The 24,937-nt window shown below is 33.1% G+C and overlaps 2 protein-coding genes across 4 annotated transcripts in view; both read right to left on the bottom strand.

Moving 5' to 3' along the window:
* Positions 1–24,937, bottom strand: part of LOC148626096 (protein timeless-like) — a 69,550-nt gene that overhangs the window by 28,272 nt on the left and 16,341 nt on the right. For all 3 annotated transcript variants that reach the window (XM_088569732.1, XM_088569734.1, XM_088569733.1), the window contains 2 exons: positions 18,155–18,276; positions 16,685–16,745 (listed from right to left, as the gene is read on the bottom strand). In XM_088569732.1, coding sequence (XP_088425858.1) covers positions 16,685–16,745; positions 18,155–18,276 — 183 coding nt within the window. The remainder of the gene's footprint in view (positions 1–16,684; positions 16,746–18,154; positions 18,277–24,937) is intronic.
* LOC148626097 (uncharacterized) lies at positions 9–9,780 on the bottom strand. Its single transcript, XM_088571266.1, has 7 exons — positions 9,699–9,780; positions 9,361–9,462; positions 7,957–8,025; positions 7,151–7,227; positions 5,582–6,255; positions 4,450–4,801; positions 9–4,004 (listed from the first exon to the last, which is right to left on the bottom strand). The coding sequence occupies exons 1-4, from the start codon at positions 9,778–9,780 to the stop codon at positions 7,217–7,219; spliced, it is 264 nt and encodes an 87-aa protein (XP_088427392.1). The 3' UTR covers positions 9–4,004; positions 4,450–4,801; positions 5,582–6,255; positions 7,151–7,216.

Genomic DNA, 24,937 nt, shown 5'->3' on the forward strand with positions numbered 1-24,937 from the left:
GAAATAAATTTTAAATGGTCAACAGTGGCCTATCAACATAACATACATTATCAATATGAACCATCAACACCTCTTCTTTTTAATGCTTGTCAACTTTAAGATAAATTAAATTGTCACCTTCTCCGTTGCTATAGAAACTAAGGAACCAAGTATAAGTGATGTCTCGAATATGAATTTGTCTGTCTAATACGGCAATACTTCATCAAAGAAGATAAAGTGCAAAATAAAATCAATATTTTTTAAGTCAACTTTTGTTATAATGGTCTAAAAAGATATCTTAAAAATAGGGCATTAATGGAACATTAAATAAAACCCTGCCATTTAATGATGAAACAAAGGGGGATGGCAAAATGTTCAAAATGGTTTGACTCAAAAACAGCGTTTTGCATTTTTCTGAAAACTCATCTTACAAGTGTTTGTATTTAATGGTACAAATCAACTGTGCAAAGTTTCAAACAAAAAATCATTGATTTCTTCTCTAGTTATCATCCGGAAACCCTCAGGGGGCGGACGGATGGAGGGACTAACAAACCAACTTAAGGTAAGGTAACACAAAATACCTAACCACTTTGTGTGGCAGGGTATTAAGTGTGTGTCTCAGAGAAAATCATGCAAAATGGTCAGGAAGCAAGGTTAAAGATATTGTTCCAATTGAGCATGTATCTCCAAGAGAATAGTATGGAGATATGATTTTAACATATATTTAGATTTTAAAATGTTGCTATTTTTAGTAACACTCATTTCTATTTTTACATCCTGTATTTTGGGGTTCAGTGCTAAAATGAACGGCAAAAAGTAACATTTTTTTGTTTCCATTTTATAAGCCTATATTGATGTAAATGATACAAGATTGTGTGTTTCTATTATTAGGCTTATCTAAATGAGGTTCATCAGAAAAATAAGTGTTTTTATTGAAAATTGGCAATATGCCAAGTTTCAGAAAAAATATGGTAAATTTTGCATTTTTTGAATGGTTGCCTTCAAAAACCCACATCTTCTAAGGCAGGACATTTTTTTGCAACATATTTTGCAGTTTTACACCATTCAAAGTTTATATTTGTATTCTTCAAACTTTCAATCGCGGATTCCAATCAAATGTATATTTTTTGCAGCATCCAAATATGTCCATTTAGTGACGAAACCACGGTACATTTTTGTATTGATTTTGTGTGTAATCAGTTCATAGATTGAATTTCTATTCAATGTTGACAAGAAAGTGTATCTTTCTTATTCCAATTAGGATTTTCTATGTAAATATTTCCTATTCAGAAAATTCTAATGACCTTGAGCTTTTATTTCAAGGTCAAAATGCATACAAGTTAGTGATATCTGGTTGTACCTTTTTTTCTGTTCAGATTTGCTATTTGGTTGCACCCTATTATATGACATGTGTTCTGGTGTGTTTGAAATTCTTCAACTTATAGATAGAAAAATGGCATAAATGGAACATTAAGTGATACCCCCCCCATATATCGATAAAAAAGGGGGATGACTAAAGTGTTCAAAACTAAAAAAATTACAGGTTTGATTAATTTTGCTAAAAATTGAATTCGGGCTTTGTAGTAATATTTTACAAACTTAAAAAGCTTTTCTTCTTTCAAAAATCATTGATCATTTTCAAAAAATCAGCTGGAAACAACAGAGCAGACAAGGTCACTACATTGTACATTGTACCTGTGGCAGTGTATAAAATTTAAAAAAAAACATCATTGTGACTGCTCATGAGCTTGATTTTCCATAGTAGTGGCAATTTTCTTCCATTTATTCTTATAACTAGAGCTGACTATAAAATGTAAAAGGATACAAGAACTAACTTAAAAATAACTTAACAAAAGTAACATTTATTAAAACAATTGCTTGCAAGACACAAGATATTCTACATACATAATGCACATCATTTCAATTATAGTGTATCTTCAACAATAAAAAGGATTTTTCCAAAAAAAAAAAAAAAGCAGCAAGGCATATTAATGTATGAAAAAGAAAGTGAAGTATGCATAGTACTACATCACATAACAATACGAAACATGGGGTTGCACATGTACATGCTAACTACATTTTATACCCTAACACATTCCTGTACCTGCTAAAGAGGAGGTTGATAATGAATAGCATCCAAATTCACTAACAACATATTTTTTCACCGATACTAAGCTGCATACCAATTATGAAATCAATCCATATAATGGCAGCTGAGATGTGAAAAGTTAAAAATAACAGAAAGTTGATAAAGTAGAGTAACAAAAATCACTATTTAAAGGAAATTTTGGAATAAATCAATTCAGTACAAGCCACGAAAATTTTGTCTAAAATCAGCCAAATGGAGGGAAAAATTGACGAAATGATGGAAGGACATGGTGATTGCAATATACATGTACCACCAACTGGTTAAGTGTAGTAATATCAAAACAATCCATGAAGTGGCTTCTGAGAAGCATAATGGTATATATTGTTTATAAACAAAACAAAAAAGCAAGTATGCAGGTTTTCACAATGCAGCATAAATGCACCAAATATCAAAGACTGAAAGCAATCTTGAAATAAAAACCTGTAAAATATCCTCGAACACTTTGTAGCAAGGGATAATAAAACAACTTCCAGCATTTTAGGTCATAGCCTTAAAAAACTGCTCATACTTTATCAGAAAATATGTTATGAAGTGAGCTATCTAACAAGAATTAAAACACTGTAAACACCACTGAAGACATATCCATCTAGTTTACATAAGACTAATATCATGAATATAAAAGTGTCAAATATGAAGAAAATATTATCAACTTCTTGTAGAACTATTATTGTACACATTCTATTTTTTATGGGTGTTTAATGAGTTTCACTAATACATTTAAACATGATACATGTAAATGTAAATCTACAATGTGGATTACCTCCCTTTTTAATAAATCATTCGTACATGTTGATGTGAAAACCATTGCAAAATCCATCAAAGGATGAGTTGAAATTTTCATAAATATGTAAGATAATCATGGTTATTTTATACATCTCAAATTTTGCGAAGGTACATTGTACTTACAAATTGTCATACAAATTACAAATTGACCTCTGACAAAACATTGTTGACGACAACAGATAGGTGAGCATTAAAACTGTTTGTCTCTAACAAGCTTACAACCTCCAATAACTTCTCATCATCCTGAGGTATAACCTCTTGAAATTCTAAACCAGTCTTCTGTTTCTTTTGTTTAGGTTGTATTTCAGAGTGTTTATCCGATAACTTCTCGTATAACCTCTTGAAATTCTAAACCAGTCTTCTGTTTCTTTTGTTTAGGTTGTATTTCAGGGTGTTTATCCGATAACTTCTCGTATAACCTCTTGAAATTCTAAACCAGTCTTCTGTTTCTTTTGTTTAGGTTGTATTTCAGGGTGTTTATCCTTTGATAAGAAATTTGCAAAACATCCTCTAATTTGTGATGGAGTAAGCCATTCACTCTTTTCAAGTAGCTTTTCACCACTTTTGTTGGAGACTTTATGAAGCTCTTCTGACAACCCAACATAATCTGGTCAACTACCTGTCTGTTCAGATGACAAACAAATAGAAAATAAATATTATTTCACTTTTTATGAGAAATGTTTAACAAGATATCTTATCTTTAAAGCCCATCCATTTTTCATCACACAAGACCTATCACTATTTGTTTCAGACCTTGAAGCATCATACAGTTCCCTTGGTAGGTCTTCAACGATTCTGATCGCTCAAAATAAATTTTGGTAGCCATGTCAAGACCTGAATGTTTTTCATCATCATAAACATGATTACTAATAGCCAAATGCCTGTCAAGATTATAAGATCTCACAGATGTTCTTTTACATGATGGCTCAGGACAACAGTAATTAGTCTGATCAGAGGAATCTTGCTGCATTACCTCCTCATGTTGATCATGTTGATCTACATCATCTTGTTGGTCACTCTCTGTCACCATGACCCGTTGACTACAAGAAAATTTTCCACTGATGGGTTGATCCTTTGGATATGGCTCTAATATCTAAAAAAATTGAAGATAAACAAAATTGCTTCATGTAGCCACTTTTTCTTCTCACAAGATTGCTACAAAATTAGACGAAACATAATGCTGGTGTAATATGATAGGTTCCTTAGAAAAAATCTGCTATTTATCCCAACGGTCCATTTTCAATGATGGCAGCAATGTTTATGACATCCCCATACATGTTCTATAGAGGATACCCTAAACAGATTCTGTAGATAATACCCAAATGACAATTCTACTAAAGTTTTTTGCAATTTGTCTAGTAGTTTTACCAGACAATATGCTTGAGAAAGTATATACATGAATGTAGATTATGACCTATACATACATGTTGTTGACTAACTTTAATCTTTTGGGTTTGGTACTTATATTTTGACATACTCCCCATTTCCATTCTAATTCTGTTTTTATCAAGTAAATTATTGATTTTTTTTGTGTTTACCTGAAATCTGTTAACATTATCAAGTGACAAACTGGGGACTTCCAAACAAGTATTTGCAATGACCTGGCCTTTCCCAATCTGTTATGCCCTTCTTGCAGGTAAACCATTTTCTGTAAAGACGAAGTTGCTAAGAGATCTAATTCCTTGAATCTTCACTATTGTGTTTGGTTCCTGAGAATGTTCTGATGATGCAACATATACTTGAAGCCCTTTTTTACCCCCATTGCTATCAAGTGCAGTCTCCAGGTCTCTTGAACTGATGATATTGCGACCCTCATTTGCATACTTATGGGCTCGCAGTCTTGCAGATCCAGTTTTACTGCCACATAAGTCTTTTCCACTTTGGGCCTCACTAAAATTAAATTGAAGAATGCCAATTGGGAATTTGTAGTTATAAACTTGGATGAATACAGTAGGTTTGAACAATGATAGCATGCAGTGTTGTCACTTTTTAGATAGGCATATTCCAATTTAGTGTTCCATTGTTTTAAGTGCTCAAGAAGATTTGTAAGTGTGTTTGCAACAGAAAACCAACCCTGTGTTCCATTGTCAAATATGTGAATATAACATTGCAATTCCAGTTCAAGTCATGATAATAAATGCTTGATTGCATGTTAACTTCTCCAAAATATCTTTCTTAGCTTGATCTTGGTGGATTGTTCTTAGGTGTTTTTTCCAATCAAGAATACAACACTCTGCGGAGTCCAAATCATAATCAAATTCATCACGAATTGTATCTGGAATTTGTAATCTCAGGACCTCCTGTCTAATGAGATCAACTACTGTGTCGACCATAGAACATTTGGCGCAATATCATTACGAGAATGGTCACAACAGGTTGAAAAACTGTCATTACTGGGGTCACTAGATGCAAAACTAGTACAATGATTACCACAATGTGACTTGTATTCATTTTTCAGGAATTGATTAATGATATGTAGTACGTCAGATAAACTCTTTGATTTCCGTACACTCAATCCGAAAGCCTCCATCTTGGATACCATTTTTAACATAGAGTCTATTGCAGATATCCCTGATGCAGTTATATTGTCAAGTCCTTGGAGGGCTTTTAATTTGGATGCCCGACATACTTTGAGTATTCTGAATAATGATGCCCTGCTTTGAAACTTACTTCCTTGCAATATTTGTCATAGGTACTGATGATCCTTGCATTGATTACGTTTCTGATCACTTTCGGCATTTTGATTTTCTCATCAGATGATAACTTGAGCACAGCTTGGCCAAAACCAACAATTGAAGAATAAATGGGGTTCATGGTTAATTCAATAAAATGCTGAACTTGACAATTAGTTAACTGCCTCCTGTAAATCTTAGGTACTTTTCACGCATATCCAGCTCCTGATATCCTAGCGTGTTCTCGAGCACTATCAATTTTATGGACAGATAAACCAGGGATCATTCTTTGAAGTTCCCCTTTTGTGTACTAGTTAGCAATAACAGATAGTATTTGTGTTTTGGTTTTATTGTCAGTAACATTATTATATGCCTAAATCACAGTATCTGTTGTTTTCATATCCTCTTCTGGTGTGTTACAGTCTTTCATCATATTTTGCAATAATGCATCTTTTTGACCAGGTGTTAATATCTTTAAAATAACTGAAATGCATTTCATTCCTTTATTTATATAGTCACATTTGGTTGATTTGCTCAAATCACTCCAAGGATTTCATATAGTACATTCAATTGGTTCAAAGTTATTGTTAAGTTGTTTCATTGCTAAATTAAGCTTCTCTCTAGGTGAAATTTGAGTCTGTAACTAATCTTGACTTGAATCCTGTGATGGCACTGAAAAGAGAAATGCATTTTTTATTGGTAAATTATAATTTATCAAATAATTTATTGAATTTAAAGTACACAAAATGGACATTATTCTAGTATATGTGGTTGCGAAACAATATGCTACACCATAAGCCTGAATCACTCACCTGGTTCAATGTTTGTCTTAAAGGGCAATAACTCTAAAAAGGAGTTGTTCAACAATATTGACTCAAAAGAAGACTTAATACATACATGTAGAACATATCATAAAGCTCATTTCATCAAATAAAAGTTTCTTTCTATCTAATATATTTTTCAAGATATTAGTTGAAAACTGCTAAAAAAGTCATTTTTTGCATTTCAAGGGCAATAACTCTAACATGGAGTCGTCTGACATCTTTGTTCGAATGCAGACTTGTAGGACTCATCATAAGGATCTATTCAGCAACTGGAAGAGTTTGGTTAAACCTAACAATTTTGGAGATATATGAGAAAAACTTCTGTTTATTCCCTATGTCTTATTTTTAGTAACAGCCACAATGTTTTTCAATGAATCAAAAATCTTCACATCATTTTTGACGAATAACGACGATAGACACCAAGAGATGGCTATAGCTCACATGACTTATGGCCAGGTGAACAAAGCCAAAATAAAAATTTGTAGGTCACAATGACCAAATTTTATTTGGATGTTGACAGACAACCATTGATTCACCTGCATGGGACAAGTTTACATTACTTTAGTATGTGTAGTTACTTAGAAATGGCTAAGTTGGAGTAAATCATAACCAAGTCACTGAACTGTAAAATGTAGGCCATAATGATCTAATTTTATCTGGATGCTGACAGACTACTTGCATTTTTACATGATCTGTCATCTAAATTCTGAGAGTACAACTTCCAAAACCTACTGATTACATACCTGACTCTACAGATCTTTGTGAATCTTTGTTTTTCACCTCTTCATTTTTCAAGTCATGCTGTTTTTTCAAGCAAAGTCTGAAATTAAATACAATATCATTAAACATGAGGGGATCAAAATTGTTCACACGTGACTATGCTGATTATTTTTCATAACTGTGTAACTGTACGGTACATGTAAGCTGGACAGGATGAAGTTTTATGCAATATACAATGTACATATACAGTGTATCAGTACGCTTTGACGTTTAGTTGCAGATTAATGCGAAACATTTTATAAATATGTTGTATAGGATAACCATCTTTAAAAAAACAAGTCTACGGCAAACAGGAACTTGAATTTAATGCACACTTATATGAATTATCTTGTTGCATGATAGGTATCACCTAGGGCTGAAGCTTCTCATCCTAATTAGGCTATTGTCTGACATACATGAATTGACAAATCCACTCTTCTTACACATGTATACAAGTATTTCTTCATGTTCTTCTTGTTGTCGTTTCCAGTATGACCTTATTTTTAGCCATATACATGTAAAGTCTATTTGTATTACATGGACATGTAAAGTCACTTGTGTTCTCCACTGTGACTTCACCTAAGTAAAAACTGGGTTAAAATTGCTCCATTTTTATACCTTTTTTTATTTCTGTTCATTTATTAAAATGTTGAACTACGCACAATTTTTGAAATGATGACTTCACTGTGGAGAGTGGAGACACTGTGACTCCACTCATAACATCTCTACTGTGGAAGGTGGAGAAATTAAAACAATTGTAAAATTTGTATTGACAATAGTGTACATGTACCTATATCATCTCTGATGTTGATTCTTCCTGTTCCATCCCTTAGCTTGACAGAGCACAATTTGCAAATCCCTGTAAAATAAAAATCAATGTCATGAAAATACATGTACATGTAGATTTCAAACTTTGTCATATGAGATTACATTGTGTACATGAACATTTATATGTAAAGCATATCAATATTTCAACATGAACATTTACATGTAAAGCATATCGATATTTCAATTAGACTGTCATCACATGTGTAAACAGGTTATCAGATATTAGGTTGTTATTGGATATTTCAGTACAGGGCAAATATTGACAAGTATTCTAAAGGCTACATTGTTCAGGTACAAAAATGTATACATACAAGTGCCTTGCCACATGGGCAAAAATGTTTGATATTTTCAATTCCTGGGTACATGGAGTATGTAACAATCATAAGTAATATCACTGCTGGCTATTACTAAGCAGAATGGTTATTTTCATGGAGTTCAAATACCATTTGTGTTATTGAAAACTGGGTTAAATTTTGCTGTGTTGTCCAATAAATCGGTTTATGCTAAGATTTCGTTCAAGTTTTTTCAAACACAATCAGTGGTTGGGATAAAATTTCTGAGAATGAGCCATTTTAAATAATCTTCAGAATTTCAATGGGACAGTCTTTTACATTCTTTGTAAAAAAATTTGATTTCAATCGGACATGTTCAGCAGGTATGTGATAAAAAGCACATGGTCCTATCTAATCTCAATCACTGACAATAATCATTTTTAAATGCCAGTTTGTTTCAAATCGTTTTGTAGGATTTAGGTTCTTAGGCCATTTCTGTATATGTATCTTTCATACAATAGAAATTTTTCCTAGATATAAATCTTCTCAAACCACTAAATGGATTTAGTTCAAATTAACATGTACATGTAAGATTGTTCTGTTTGATATATTGCACAACCATAATTTTTCAATAAATTTAATGGGAGATATGCAATTTTATTCATATTTAGTACATGTATCATACAATGTAGTTGGTCATGTCAAAAATTATGTCTGAGTATTCAGATATGTTTTTTTTTTAATTTATACAATAGGGAATTTATACATGTAGTTACATGTAGTTCACATGATATACATGTACATATAATTATTATATGTACGTGTATATCATATGGCACAAGCATTATTAATTAATAATTAATAGTAAATAATGTCACAATATTGAAAAGTGTAAGCAATGTGTACACGTATGGCCAGGTTGCAAGACTTTGCAGAATATTTGTATATGAATATGGATAACAATGCCAAAATCAGATTATACATTGTAAATCATTTATTGGGATTATAATGCATATACATTTTGTACAGTTACTAAATGTACAAAATGTATATGCATTATAAACCCAATAACAGCTGTTAAAATTTTGTCATACCTGTCCCAACAGAGAGAGTTTCCCTTGTTGATATCCAGTATTCTTTGCAGCTCTGTATTGATGCACCTCTGTCAGCCTTGCATTTACTGGATGCTGGATGATCTGGAAATCCACATTTCGTTTTTGTTCTTTTCCAATAAATTCCAAAATAATCACGATGTGTTAGGCAAATTTTAAAGCGCAAAGTAGATGGTGAAATGTCAAACAGACCACTCCGATAAAGGATTAGTATTGAATCGGGAACATTGTTATTACTAGTACAATTGTGTCTTTGAAGATGGAAGTTTGTGTCCTTGTCTCGAAGATAAAGAGGGAAAATTAATGTTTCATCGTCATACTTAGTTGATTTTCCACATGGTAACAGGGGTGAGAGACAAAGTCACACTTAGATGTAAGAATAGGCTCTAAAGATTGAGCCATGGTGGTTTTGAACTCACAATCACTTTTCTTACCCATGTGAGTAATAAACAAGGGACACAACTCCCTATCCATCTACAGTGTAGTGTTGATTTCATTTTGTCAGTACTTGTTTCACTGAGAAAAAGTATATTGGATCCACCATGGATTGTAGTAAGATAGTAAAACTATTGAAAGAAACCTTCAAAAAATTGTAATTTGAAAATTATTATTAGATCAAGTGAAAAGGAATGTGGAGTGAGACCAGATTTTATGAAGATTTTTAACTGAAATTTTATCAGCAAATTTCATTCAATTTTTTAAAATTTAATATTCTTAAGATATTTCCCTACAGATGGAATTGTGAAAAGGGAATATTCCAAACATTTTTATTTGGCCAATGGTGTGTAAAAACTCTTTGAACAGTAAAATATAACTTATTCCCTTTTCGGTCTATTATGTATGACTTAATTATGTCATCAATCTTCAACTGAGGCCATGTTTTATCATTAAAATCATTCTTAACTACCATATTTTCTGGACTATAAGCCGCAGGGTCGATTTTTGTGGAAAATAAGAATAAAATCCACATATAGAGCGCACCCGAGTATAAAACGCACCCAAACTGACGATAAATGTGGCTATTTTCAGATACATATGATACTATTTACGTTTCTTTTTCAGGTAATTTGACAAAAGGGAGAGGGGAAGTAAAGGTTTATAGGGTTTTATTTTCAATAAAATTTGATATTATGCATTATAATTGTCAATAAAATTATGATTTTCTCGTATATGTCGTTTTATTTGTTGTTTGAAGTTCGCGATGTTGACTTTCACCCCACGCTGTACTCATTCAAGCTGTCGCCCATTTTGGGGTCGTTGAGCAATAAATTTGTTTCGTTTACATTTAAAAGGAATATGATGGCTTTCTATAGTTATTACAATAATTTGTCAGTGAACTGATTAAAGGTTATTTGTTGTTTGAACATTGTGATATAAATAATTGTTTGTCACCCCAAGCCGTCCTCAACCCAAGCTGTCAAGTTCGTTGTGTAATATACTAAAATGCACACCCTTTTTGCCAGAACTTGGCATGTTGCCAATTCTGATAAAAATTACTTTTAAAGCTTGTATATCTCATATTAAGTCATATTAAGTGTTATGACACCTTGTGGTATAACTTCATAAAGATGCATACACTTAAACTAAAATTATTATCTAGAAACTGAATAGTATACAGACGCCAGACGATGACAACATGATACAACAGTAAGTCCATACCACCTTTTGAAGTCTACACTACAACAAAATCTATCGAACAATTCAGTCAGAGTTGCAATGAAGTCTTGAGGCACTGAAGGAGTGCCAATTTGTTAGTGATTTATAAACAGTCATGAAGCTTTAAAAGTGACACACAGTGTTCATTTTCTAAAAATTAACCAAAGTCGTTTTACAGGACAAGGTACAATAAGGGCCATATTTGTCCCCCTATTTACCAAAAAAAAAAAAAAAAAAGACAAAAATGTGATACACACTTCTAAATGGACGAATAAACTTTATAAATATGGTTTTTAATTTCCACTATTTTATCAATTTTCAGTTTTATGGAAGCCTAAAGTCTACCAAAACAAACAAATTTGGGGAAATTCCAATTTTCAATGGTAATTTTGTTATTTTCAAAGGTCTCCGCCAACCTGACCTTATAATATCTGAACTGATTTGCACTTCTTTCAAAGTGTAGCGGTGGCATTGCTACACTGTTCTAAAAGGAGCTCAATTTCGGCATTCACACAAATGCCAAATTTTTGACATCATTTTTTCAAATATGGAAGATGGTGTGCTTATAAATGTGGTTGAATATCCTTAATAATTCATTTAATATTGTAAACAACAGAAAATCAAGAGGCTCCCAGGAGCCTGAATCGCACACCTGGTTGAATTTTGCCTTTCAAAGGTAATAAATTTAACAAGAATTTGTCCAACAATTTTGATTCAAGAAGTCTTTGGTAGGGCTTATCATAAGGATCATTTCAACAATTGAAAGTTTCTTTTAATCTATCATTGTTTTCAAGAAATTGACTGAAAGCTGTTAAAAAAAGTCATTTTCCCCCTTTGCATTGTAAATACATTATTTGTGTGTATTCTGATCAAAAATAGTTAAAATAAAGCTGAGAATGTGTACTTTAAAATCATTTTTGTAATTTACTACAAAAGTGAATGAATATTGTTTACACGTGTGAGTGATTTGCCTCCATGCAGTCAGTTAGCAGAAAAGGTAAAAATGTTGATTTTCAGTTTTTTTTATTCGAGTAAATTTTTTGAAGAATTTCTAAGGTCATTGTACCATTAGAATAATGATTTTGAAAGCCTTCTTTTTCAAGCTTCGCAATGGTATGCAACTTTCAGGTGTCATTTGTCTTGGGAATTCACAGTGAAACATTGAAAATTACTTGTTTAACATGTCGAGTAATGGAAACTTTAGAAGTGGTTAATGAGACCTCATCTGACAATTTTTATCCCTGAAATTTTTTGTAGTCCTAATAATAAGGATCATTTCAGCTATTGAAAGAATTTGGCTAAACCTAATGGTTATGGAGATATATGCAAAAAAGTACTGTCTGATCCATACACTGTATGTTCTATTTTAAGTAACGGCTGCCATGTTTTTTGACAGATCAAAAATCCCCACGCCAGTTCTATGCAGGATACACCATGGAACATTCATACCATGTTTGGTTCCAATTAATCAAATAATGTCAGTGGAGAAGATTTTTGAAAGAAATAACATTACAAATAGCAAAAATCGTTGAAAAAGGGCAATATCTCCAAAATGACTCAACAGTTTAAAACAAAAATTTGACCATATATAGATCTCATCATGCTGAACACTTTTATCCATGTCAGAATTTAGCTAAACCTAACAGTTTTGGAGATATATGTGAAAAACTACTGTTTGACCCCTATGTTCTATTTTTAGTAACAATGGCCATGTTTTTCAACAAATCAAAAATCCCGACAACAGTTCTATACAGTATACCCCAAGGAACATTCATACTAAGTTTGGTTTCAATGGTCAAGTAGTGTCAGAGGAGAAGATTTTTGAAAGAAATAACATTAAAAATAGCAAAACTCGTTGAAAAAGGGCAATAACTCCAACCTGGCATAACGGATTAAAACCAAAATTTGACCAGAGATAGATCTTATCATGCTGAACACTTTTACACTTTTATCCAAGTCAGAATTTAGTTAAAACCTAACGGTTTTGGAGATATATGTGAAAAACTACTGTCTGACCCTTATGTTCTATTTTTATTAACGGCGGCCATGTTTTTTTCGACAAATCAAAAATCCCCACATCAGTTCTATGCAGGATAACCCCAGGAACATTTATACCAAGTTTGGTTCTAATCAGTCATGTAGTTTCAGAAGAGAAGAGTTTTGAATAATTGTTAACAACGCCGGACATCAAGTGATGGCAATAGGTCACATGGTCTACAGCCAGGTGAGCTAAAAATTACTCCATGTAAAATTTTTAATTTCCAGTCATGTAGGGGGCCAAATATAGGCGTTATCATACCTAGTCATTTGTTGACTACAACAAGCACAGCAAACAAAGCTATTTATTCAAACTATGTCTCCTACTTTGTAACCGATCTACTTCTTTTTCACATCAAACCTGAATACCAAACCATAGATCAAAAAAGTATTTCCTTTTATACAAAAATTTTGCTACAAGCCTTTTCCTGTAATTACCAATTAGCAAAATGACATTGTAAAACTGTGACTAATGATTGGATATTTTTGTATTCAGTGACAAGTCAAAGGAAACCTATATCTTCAGTTATTTATGACTTTTTTTTCTAATTTTAAATTACTTCATTTACACAACTGTACGATCACGTAGAAATCTAATTAAAATCAGATGACCATTTCAGAATATTTAGGTTTTCCCTTTGAATAATGCTTTCAAAATCATAACAGAAGAAATCTGATTGGCTGATCAGAAAGGTCATCAGACTATAAAGTAGAATGGAGTGTTGTTTGATCCTACCATGCAGTAACTGAAAGGAACAATTGATAAGACTAATTTCAGGTAGTACAACAGTTAGTTCATTTCAGAAAATTTGGTCTCATTATGTTGAAAGAAAGCTGTTTTGAGGCAGTCAGCACTGAAATTTCTAGTGTTTTGTCATAAAAAAAAGTGCATATTTTTGAAATCCTTGGTATGTGGAGGTTTAAGTCATTTATAAGTAATTTAGTGATTATTGTTATAAAATCTAGTAGCCATGGTAACATACTGAAAAAAAATATTACTGAGTTTTAGTACAAATCAGGGGTGCCTTTCCAAAACTAACAGCCAAATACTGTTTTATAAAATATCAGGCACTCAGACACTAGCATAGGATGAAAGCATGCATGGAGTAGATGGAAAAAAGAGTAAAAATAATAGGACCTTTTTCAATTCATTCTCTCACAATTTTAGTTCCAAAAGTTTGTGCAAAATAAGGTATTTTGAAAATCAGCCATCTGATGCTGAGGAGAGAACCTAATACGGAAGGAGACTGAAATGTTCTGAATACCATTCTTCATTTCAATTACACCTGTTTACCATTACATATATTACATCTGTCTATGTATAAATGCTTAACTACATTTAAACAATATATCCACCAAATTTCAATTTTTAATTTTAAGTTTTACAAAATATGACGGGAGTAACTTGGTGTGCCAAACAGTGTACCTTTATGTAATTGTATATTGCACCTGATATTAGATTGACCACATACCTGCAAATTTTACCAGGGTTTGGTCTCCACAAATGGGAGTGAGATTCTAACAATGAAATTGATCATTGACAGTTTTTTCTAACAAGCCATGATTTTCAGTAGAGGAAGATTTCTTCACCACTCCCAGCCAGAAATGAGCTAAGCCTCCAGTTTATATAATTGCAAGAAATAAATAATTCAACCTTGAAACAGAAATGGGAGTGTAAATAAAAGCAGCCGGAAGACTAGAAGCCCTGTTTATCCCAGAAGCCCCCACATCATTTGTTAGTAGTGGTTTTATCTGTAAGACACTAATGATGCCTCCGCTCGCTAGATTTGCCAAATTAAGAACACGTTTATTTTGGTATGAAGACATGGTTTGCAGATTCAGAAATCCTTCCAAGGCTTGTGTTACTCATGGTCTGGGGATCAATTTGGGGATCAGAAATTCCTAAATATATGCATATCTACACACTGTATCCTCGCCACATAGTGTCATGAAATTCTGTTTAGTAGTGTCAGACTCATTGCGATGAGAAAAAAGACCGATGGATGAACTTACAGACACATAAAAAATGTTAATACCCCCAATAACAAATCCTTAACTTTGTTGCTTGGGGTATATTTTTGACAAAAATTATGAAGTCTAACTATCACCCTGTTCCGTAGTTTTCTGAAGTCAATGTATCACCCAGTTCCGTAATAATTCATGAAAATCATGATTCTATTACCTTGCATACCATCATTATGTGTAGAAATATCCTGTAAAATATTTAAGATGTAGTTCAAGAACTCTACAAGGAGATAGCCGAACAAGCCATGATCCATATACCGTATTTTGGTGTGTATTGTGCACACTTTTTAACCAGGAAACTAATTTCAGAACGTGGGGGTGCATATAATACACCAATATATCGTTTTAAGACATTTTTACAGACAAAAGATCAGTTGAAAATTAACCACCTCGAGGGAGTCAACATCGAATCAGAGACCACTTATGAGCTGCTGAAGCATATTTATGGATTTTTCATAAGTTGTTTTGTTGACTTGTTAGCTTTGCAAGCATAGATTGTCAATAAAATCTTCTTAAACAGAATTAGGTGTTAATTTATTTCTTCCCAAAAGAACATGGCAGATTATGTTTACAACCGGCATACTTTCGTTTTGTGTATCTATTAACTAATGTTGTCACATGGTTATAGAGGCATTGCAAAGGGTATTTAGATGTCACTGATTATGGTTTCACCTGTTAATTTTATATCTAACAAGCAACTGACATGTTTATTGAGGGGATTAATTATTCATGATGAGGACACAAGACAATAAGTTACCGGTATCATCAAAGGAGATTGTAAATTGTTTCACGATGTGTATATAATTGTGCCTTTATGATGAATACGACTTGTTAACGATTTGAAAGAAGTAATTAAAATACACACAAGTTTAAACAATCTAATTACTGAATAACAAAATCTTGGGCACACTGGTCATAGAGCCCTAACATATTTCCATTGGACAAAGTAGTTTGTTTAAAAAAAAAAAATTGTTATTTATGCATCTTATTGAACTCTACTTCATAGTTATTGGATACTCTACTTTTTGATAATATTTGGCTTCCTTTTTTCAGTGAACTAATATCAAAATCCTTATCCAACATAAAAACTATTAATTTTAAACATTAACCCTTTATGTATCCCTGATACACAACGGAGAAAATTCTGCATTTCATTATCATGCTTGGCCGAGCTATCAACACACATGCCCTATTTGATGACTGTCAGCATTGTTTGCTCAGACCCCTTAATTTTGTAGTAAAAACAGTCCTCCTAGAATTAGCAATCTTCAGAAATTTATTACTCTCAATAGACAAACTTTCAAAGGTAATCAAAACATATGTCCAAGCTGACAATTTCAGCTACTGTCTACGTTACGCATTTCTTACCAGAATAGTAAATTAATACACATAAACATGGACAACACAGATAAATACAAAAAGTAAAAAAAACAATATTCTTTACTGAAATAAATACACAAAACAGATGAAGCATGAGTATAAAAGATCTAAAGTATCAAATTACAACTTGATGAGTACAACAGATCACAATGTCACTTCATGAGTACAACACGAAGAATTACATGTATCTACAACCATTAAGGCTTACCCTTTGTGGAACCATCACAAGTTGGTTAATAACATCACCTATATCACACTCAAGCAAATACCTGTAATCAAAAATTATTTCATTAACATAATTGTTTCATCGATTGGTTACACTCGAAGAACCGTTAATGAAATTTAATTACAATCATTCTACTCCCTGCTAGCAAATAATTAAGAAAAAAGCCCAGTAGGATACCTCACAAACTTTTTCTTGAATTGTTGCTACCGGAATTTTTTCACACAGTATAATAAATCTTTTTCTCATGCACAGTTTCCAGAATTTCTTCACAAGGTGTCATTATCCCTGAATCAATTTTCTCGAAAATATTATAGAAATTGCAAATGTCTCTACTTGAACTATGAACCAAGTTTTAATACTCAAAATTATCTCCCCTGGTAAGCACCTTCTAATGATGACCTTATTCCATATTACTTAAGCAATGCTAGAGGTGGTCTGGCAAGCTTTTTTCTGACTCATTTCCAGAGGAACAGAATTCCAAACTCTTACGTTGTAGGAGTAATTTCATATCCCCATAATGGTAGGCTGCCTAATTTTGCATAAAAATTCATCAAAACAAATGAAAGGATTTGAGAAGAATTACACTTTTGAGCTCTAAACATAAAAAACTTCAGTTAAATAACTTCCTTCTGTATCCATCAAACAATAATAATTGTCACCATGCACATTTATGATGTTAAGTACAACTGTGCCTAAAAACCAGGTAGATGCATATAATGGGTGATTCATGCATTTCTTAATACCAAATATTTTTTATTGCAAATCCTTCAGTAGGCCCCAAAGAAACCATAGACCTGATAAATATATTTAAACAGTTTGATTATCTTAAGATTTGCTGAAACACCCACTGCCTGGTCTCTAGGCAGAACCAATACTTAACTGTTATGACATCAAAATTCCATGGAATAGTTTTGACATTGAAGGAATTGTGCTTAAAAGACAAGTTAATGACCAAATGAACAGATATGGTGCTTTCTTTCAAACCCCCAAATTCAACTTTAATGGGGATAAAACATGAAGTTGCCAATATACATGTATAGGTATACACTCACTCATATGGCAATACCACAAACAAGAAGAATACATTGCATAGCAACGAAAACCATTTATAACATGTCCAATCTACATAAAGCCACATTCCAAATTTGAAATCAATCTGTCAAGTGGAAGCTGAGATAATTGTGACAAAAATTCTTTTTTTCCATATAGTGAAAAATGTCAGTCAAACAAGGCAGAAAGTTGATATCGGACAAAAATCATAGTTGCTGACAACATATGCCCTATCTATATGAAGCCACATACCAAATTTGGAATCAATTCATTCATAGAGAGCCAAGATCACTGCAAAAAAATTTCGGATGGACAGAATGATGGAGGGAAAAGGTTATTTTCACTATACATTTATCATCAGCTCTTTGAGTGAAGGGGTTAAAAATAAACATATTAACTTACAGCACTAATGTATCCTGGTTTTGTTGATTGTCTGTATCTTGTATGTACAATAAGTTTCGAAACAATAACAAACATTTGTTTATAAAATCACACATATCGTCATCCATTGGTTGTCCATCATGCTGGAAGCAAAAAGTGTATTGAATTATAGAGGTATGTAGCTATAATTACAGTAAAAAAAAATTAATTGCTATGTTTTTTAAATATGATTTTAGACTTGCCAATGATGGATGGATTGCACTTAAATAATGTTAAAGTGCCAGTCTCTGTAAGAATCAGGCAGTAGGTTAAACATAATATGAAAAAATCGATCATTTTGATAGTGTAATCTGACTATTTGCATAATCAGAATCAAGAAAAACAGACAAGATTTTCCATATCATGCTGGCCCATTGAGTTACAATTTCATTGAAATGCACTGAAAATGAATGTTTCAAGGGCAGATAATTCTGTCAAAAGCCTCATTTTTCTAACATTCTATTGAAAAATTTCTGTACAAAGCCAGTGATGCAAAGATCAAATAATGGTCTTTCCAAATAGAGAAAGCATCCATGAGTGATATTACATTGTCAAATTGGTGGGGTTTTGACATGCATGTTTCTGATTTTTCCCAATTTGCCTGATTCTTTTTAACACTTACACTTAACTGTGTATCACTGATGTCTCAAAGATTAGGACTATGCAATACTTCCTTTATAACACAAGCTGTGCATTATAAGTTTAAACAATCAGATCTTAACAGCATACGTCATTCCCGGACTTGACTTTTTATGAGCAGCTCCTGAGACTGTTTTTAGTTAAAAAACACAGGTCACTTACTCAACACCTGGTCCATGTCCCTGTTTTTAGTGGAGTCCAAGTTGTTCATTAAATTTTGTTACATACATGTACTTCTAATAAGTGTTCAAATACAGTAATATAGAGCAGTAGCTTTCTAATGAGCCCAAATTACAAATATTTTACAAAAAACTTTTCCAAGTCCAAATAGGTGAAAAATTGCCACCCTACCCATGAAAAAAATACCTTAACATGAACCCAAATGTTAATTATTTGCATATAATTGACTTAAAAAAGACATATTAGGTATGGTGTTTTGATAATTGATATATTTAAGGAGGTAGACCTAGGGTAAGGGACATAACTCTTGAAATCAGTGATATGTTTGTATCATATTCAATTTCACTGAAGCCTTTCAAACTTTTCTTTGAAACAGAATGAAATCAGTCCAAGTTACTTTGATGCTTAAAAGATATTGATGTTAAACAGTGAATACAAACGTTCCAATGATTTTTAAGAGTTGTGTTCCTTACCCTAGGTCTACCTCCTTAACTTGTTTGCTCATTTCATATGAGGCATATGAAGAAAAAAAAGCAGACATTTTACGGCATTATCCAAGTCTTTATACCTCATAACCTCCAGAGACAGCCATCAAAGTGTTTTTGAAGTTTGCCTTTTTAAGATATTGATAGGTCAAATTTAGTTGAAAATTTTTCTAGCATTTTTCCCTATATAAGCAGTCAAAAAGTATCTATGTCATAGATACTTCAGAGTAAATCAAAAAAGCTTTTTGGTTGTTTTCTAGATGTATTGAATGTTTTTAAGGCACCTATTTTTGCTCCACCTATTGCCCGATTCTTAAAAAGAATGGTACTTAGCACAACAGGCTTCTTCTAACAGAAATGAGAAGTATTACATTGGTTACAGTTACACCAAAGGAGAATGGTATATGTCAGATCTGAAATGATGCTATCAGACATGGCATTTAGCACTTAAAACCTACTGATACTTTGTCTTGACTTCTATTGACCAGTTGAGTGATTGTTTGTAAGTTGTTAATTCAATTTAAGTTAAGTTTTCAGTATGCATGAAAAACAAGAGAATCCCAGGAGTTTTTCAAGGGCAATACAAATGTAACTCTAACAAGGACATCCAACAATTTTGACTCACAAAGACATAGGACATAGGTAGGACTTATCATAAGGATCATTTTATCAATAAAAATTTCTATCTATCTATTACACTTTTCAAAATATTGGCTGAAAAGTGTGAAAAAAAAAAAAGGTCATTTTAAGCTCACCTGGCCGAAGGCCATGTGAGCTATTGTTATCACTTGGCATCCATTGTCATCGTTAACAATTTTACTCTTCTCCTCTGACACCACTTGACCAATCACAACCAAATTTGGTATGAATGGTATCCTGCATAAAACTGATGTGTTGATTTTTGATTTATCGAAAAAACATGATCACTGTTACTAAAAATAGAACATAAGGGTCAAACCATAGTTTTTCGCATATATCTCCAAAACCATTTGGTTTAGTTAAATTCTGACACATGGTAAAGGTGTTCAGCATGATGAGATCTATCCACAGTGAAATTGTCATGTTAATCAATTAAGCCATGTTGGCGTTATTGCCCTTTTTGATGTTTTTTGGCTATTTTTAATGTTATTTCTTTAAAAAATCTTCTCCTCTGACACTACTTGACCAATTGAAACCAAACATGGTATGAATGTTCCTTGGGGTATCCTGCATAGAACTGATGTGGGGATTTTTGATCTGTCAAAAACATGGCTGCCGCAACTAAAAATAGAACATAGAGGTCAGACAGTAGTTATTCGCATATACATATATCCAAAACCGTTAGGTTCAGCTCAAATTCATTCAATAGCTGAAGTGATTCTTATTATTAGGACTACAAAAGTCTTCAGGGATAACATATGTCAGACGACTCCTTGCAACAGTTATTGCTCTTGAAAGAGGGAAAATGACAGGTTTTTTTCTTTTCTTCTCTCAGTTTTCAGCCAATATCTTGAAACTATGATAGACAGAAAGAAACTTTCAACTGCTGAAATGGTCCTTATGATAAGTCCTACTAAAATCTTCTTGAGTCAAAATTGTCGGACAACTCTTTGTTGGAGTTACTGCGCTTGAAAGGCAAAAATTTAACCGGGTGAGGGATTCAGGCTCCTGGGAGCCTCTTTGTTAATCTATCAAGGGCAGTAACTATAACAAGGAGTCATCAAACAACTTTGATCCAATAAAGACTTCTGTAGGCTTTATAATAAGACTCATTTTGGCAACTGAAAGAAAATCGCTTAAACTAACAGTTTTGCAGATGTATGAGAAAACCATCCGATTGAACCATTTGTTTTATGATTAATAACAGCCGCCATGTTTTTTGATGGATTACAAATCTCCATGCCAGATCTATGCATAACACCCTAAGGAATATTCATAGTTTGGTTTTAACTGGTCAAGTAGTTTCAGAGGAAAAGAATTTTGAAAGAAATAACATTTAATTTAGCTAAACCTAACACTTTTGGAAATATATGTGAAAAACTGTCTGACACCAATGTTCTATTTTTAGCAATAGTGGCCATGTTTTCTGTCAGTTCAAAAATCCCCACAAAATTCAATGCAGAATACCCCAAGGAACATTGATACCAAGTTTGGTTCCAATTCATCATACTGAACACTTTTGGTCGTACTATATGGTTAGGTCAATTCTGAAAATTTGATCTCATTTTGTTGCAATAAAACTGTTTTGAGGCAGTTTGCACAGAATTTCAAGTGTTTTGCCATAAAAAACATACACATTTTTCTAGTCATTGGTGTGTGGCAGTTCAAGTAATTTATAAGTAATTTAGTGATTATTGTTTTAAAATTCAGTTGCCTTGGTAACATACTGAAAAAAAAATATTACTAAGTTTTATTAGAAATCAGGGGTGCCTTTCCAAAATTAACAGCCAAATACAATGTTTTATAAAATATCAGGCACTCAGACACTAGCATAGGATGAAAACATACATGGAGGAAGGGTAAAAATAAAAACACCCTTTTTGATTCATTTCCTCACAATTTTAGTTCCAAAAGTACATGAGAAATAAGGTATTTTGAAAATCAGCCAGCTGATGCTGAGGAGAGACAGAGGACTGAAACCAGATGCCATTCTTCATTTAAATTACACCTGTTTAGGATTACATATATTAGTGTCTATGTATAAATACTTATCTACATTTGAACAATATATCCACCAAATTTAATCTTTTAATTTTAAGTTTTACAAAATTTTACTGGGTCAACTTGGTGTGCAAAACAGTACACTTAAATCATGCACCCTTTACCCTATACAGAATTTGGCTATACCTCACAGTTTTGGAGATATAAGCAAAAACTAGTGTCAGAGGAGAAGAGTTTTTACAAAAATTGTTAACGACGAAGAACGATGGTAAAATGAAATCCAAAAGATATCATTATAAATTACATGTAATACATTGTACAATGTACAATACATGTCTATAAGAAGCCCTACCCACTGTCTTGTCAGAATGACTGAAGGATGGACATGGGTAATACATCCTGGCTTCTGTATGGTCAGAATGAGAGAAGGATGGACATGGGTAATACATCCTGGCTTCTGTATGGTCAGAATGACAGTAGGATGGACATGGGTAATACATCCTGGCTTCTGTATGGTCAGAATGACCGTAGGATGGACATGGGTAATAAACCCCAACCACTGTCTTGTCAGAATGACAGTAGGACAGACATGGGTAATACATCCTGGCTTCTGTATGGTTAGAATGACCCTAGGATGGACATGGGTAATACATCCTGGCTTCTGTATTGTCAGAATGACTGTAGGATTGACATGGGTTAGAAACCCCAACCACTGTCTTGTCAGAATGACCATAGGATGGACATGGGAAATACATCCTGGCTGTATGATGGACATGGGTAATACATCCTGGCTTCTGTATGGTCAGAATGACAGTAGGATGGACATGGGTAATACATCCTGGCTTCTGTATGGTCAGAATGACCGTAGGATGGACATGAGTAATAAACCCCACCAACTGTCTTGTCAGAATGACCATTGGATGGACATGGGTAATAAACCACATCCACTATCTTGTCAGAATGACAGTAATACATCCTGGCTTCTGTATGGTCAGAATAACAGAAGGGTGGACATGGGTAATACATCCTGGCTTCTATATGGTCAAAATGACCATTGGATGGACATAGGTAATAAACCCCACCCACTATCTTGTCAGAATGACCGTAGGATGGACATGGGTAATAAACCCCAATGTCTTGTCAGAATGACTGTAGGTTGCAAATGGGTAATAAACCCCACCCACTGTCTTGTCAGAATGACTGTAGGATGGACATGGGTAATACATCCTGGCTTCTATATGGTCAGAACAACAGTAGGATGCATATGGGTAATGTGCCCCACCCACTGCATGGTCAGAATTACCATGGAATGGACATGGGTAAATATTTCTGGACAATGGTAATAAGCCCCACCCACTGTCAGGGGCTGCTTTGGCTTTCAAAATTCTGTTGTCAGAAAAATCGCCAGCTGCCAATTTTTGTCGCCAATTTTCAGAAATTAGAGCCAAATAGATGACAACTTTTATCTACTAATTGCTTAAGGTATGACAGTATTGAGTCCAGTGATGAGTTATCTTTGTCAATTCATCAAAATAACCCATTCATCCATGACATACATGTATCCATGATTCACTCTTGATGCATGTATAAAGCAGATTTTTAGCTCTAGTCTTAAGGTTACAGACCACCAATTCAACCAATGAGCATTTGGAACGTACGCAAAAATAGTCCTACGCAGAAATTACCCCTGTTCCTCATAGTGCTGTGAAAAAAGTTCTCATCTTATTTTAAAAATTTAAACAGTTTCTGAAAGGAAAAACATTTCTGTACATTTTATAGGTGCATTTTGCTTCTTGTGATGTGAAGCCTAATCTCCATAATGATTTTTAAATATACCCCTATCTTGTGAAAACACTGGGATTTCCCATGCTAATTATAGACCCTTCACTTCCGGTGACCAGTACTGCACTGCAAGTCTGCTAACCCCACATGCCATTCTGAGGATTGTGAGCTGACATATGTAGAATCATGCTGATATATAGTCATCTGCAGGTTAAAGTTAAGGTAAAGTCCAGAGAAGCCATTGAATATTGTGAAATTAGCATAGAAGCCTATGGGAAGTGGAATTAGTGGTTTTTAGCCTTAAGATGAAGCCATGGCAAAATGAAAAGTTTCTTGAAATAGCTTTAAACTACTTGAAGATCTTGTTAACTTTGCCATGAGAGGAATACACTACAAAAATCCTTCAAAATATGCATTTTTTTAAGTTATAGGTCCAAATTATGGAAAATTGGTCTTTTTGGCTGATTTTTATGTCCTATCTTGTACAAAGTGTAGAAATTTTAGTAAAAATATCAAATATTAAACTTTGAGGGCTATATTTACCTAAATATGGTAGTAATAAGCACTTGAAATCAAGTTTTGTGTAGATTTGAGCAAAAATTAGGTTAGAAATGAGGAAAAACTCACTTTCATTACTGCGGTTAAGGCCATATAAGCATTCCCCTATGGCAACATGGAAAATCCATTATTGAGCACTTTTTTTGCTTTAGGTGCCCTTTACTGGTCATGTTTTAATGTGAAAACACTGTATTTACAAATTTAAAGCCAAATATATCACCTTTTGTGAAAATTTAAAGATTTAGGATTTTTGACATGTGATCAAGAAAAAGGGGGAGGCATGTCAGAAATAAATTTTTAGAAATAGACCAATTTCTCAGAAAATGATTACTTTTAAAACTATTTCTTCATTAATATTGTTAAAAAACAAGTTGTGATTGATATTTTTTATTTGAAAAGTCAGAAAAAGTTCTTTGCAAATATTTAATGCATTTCAGTATGGTAGAATATTTTCACTTTTTTGCTCGCACAACTTGGTTAC

Source organism: Perna viridis, chromosome 2 (assembly GCF_037379345.1).
Source record: "Perna viridis isolate PV_CMFRI_1.1 ecotype Kerala chromosome 2, ASM3737934v1, whole genome shotgun sequence".
Classification (NCBI taxonomy): Eukaryota; Metazoa; Mollusca; class Bivalvia; order Mytilida; family Mytilidae; genus Perna; species Perna viridis.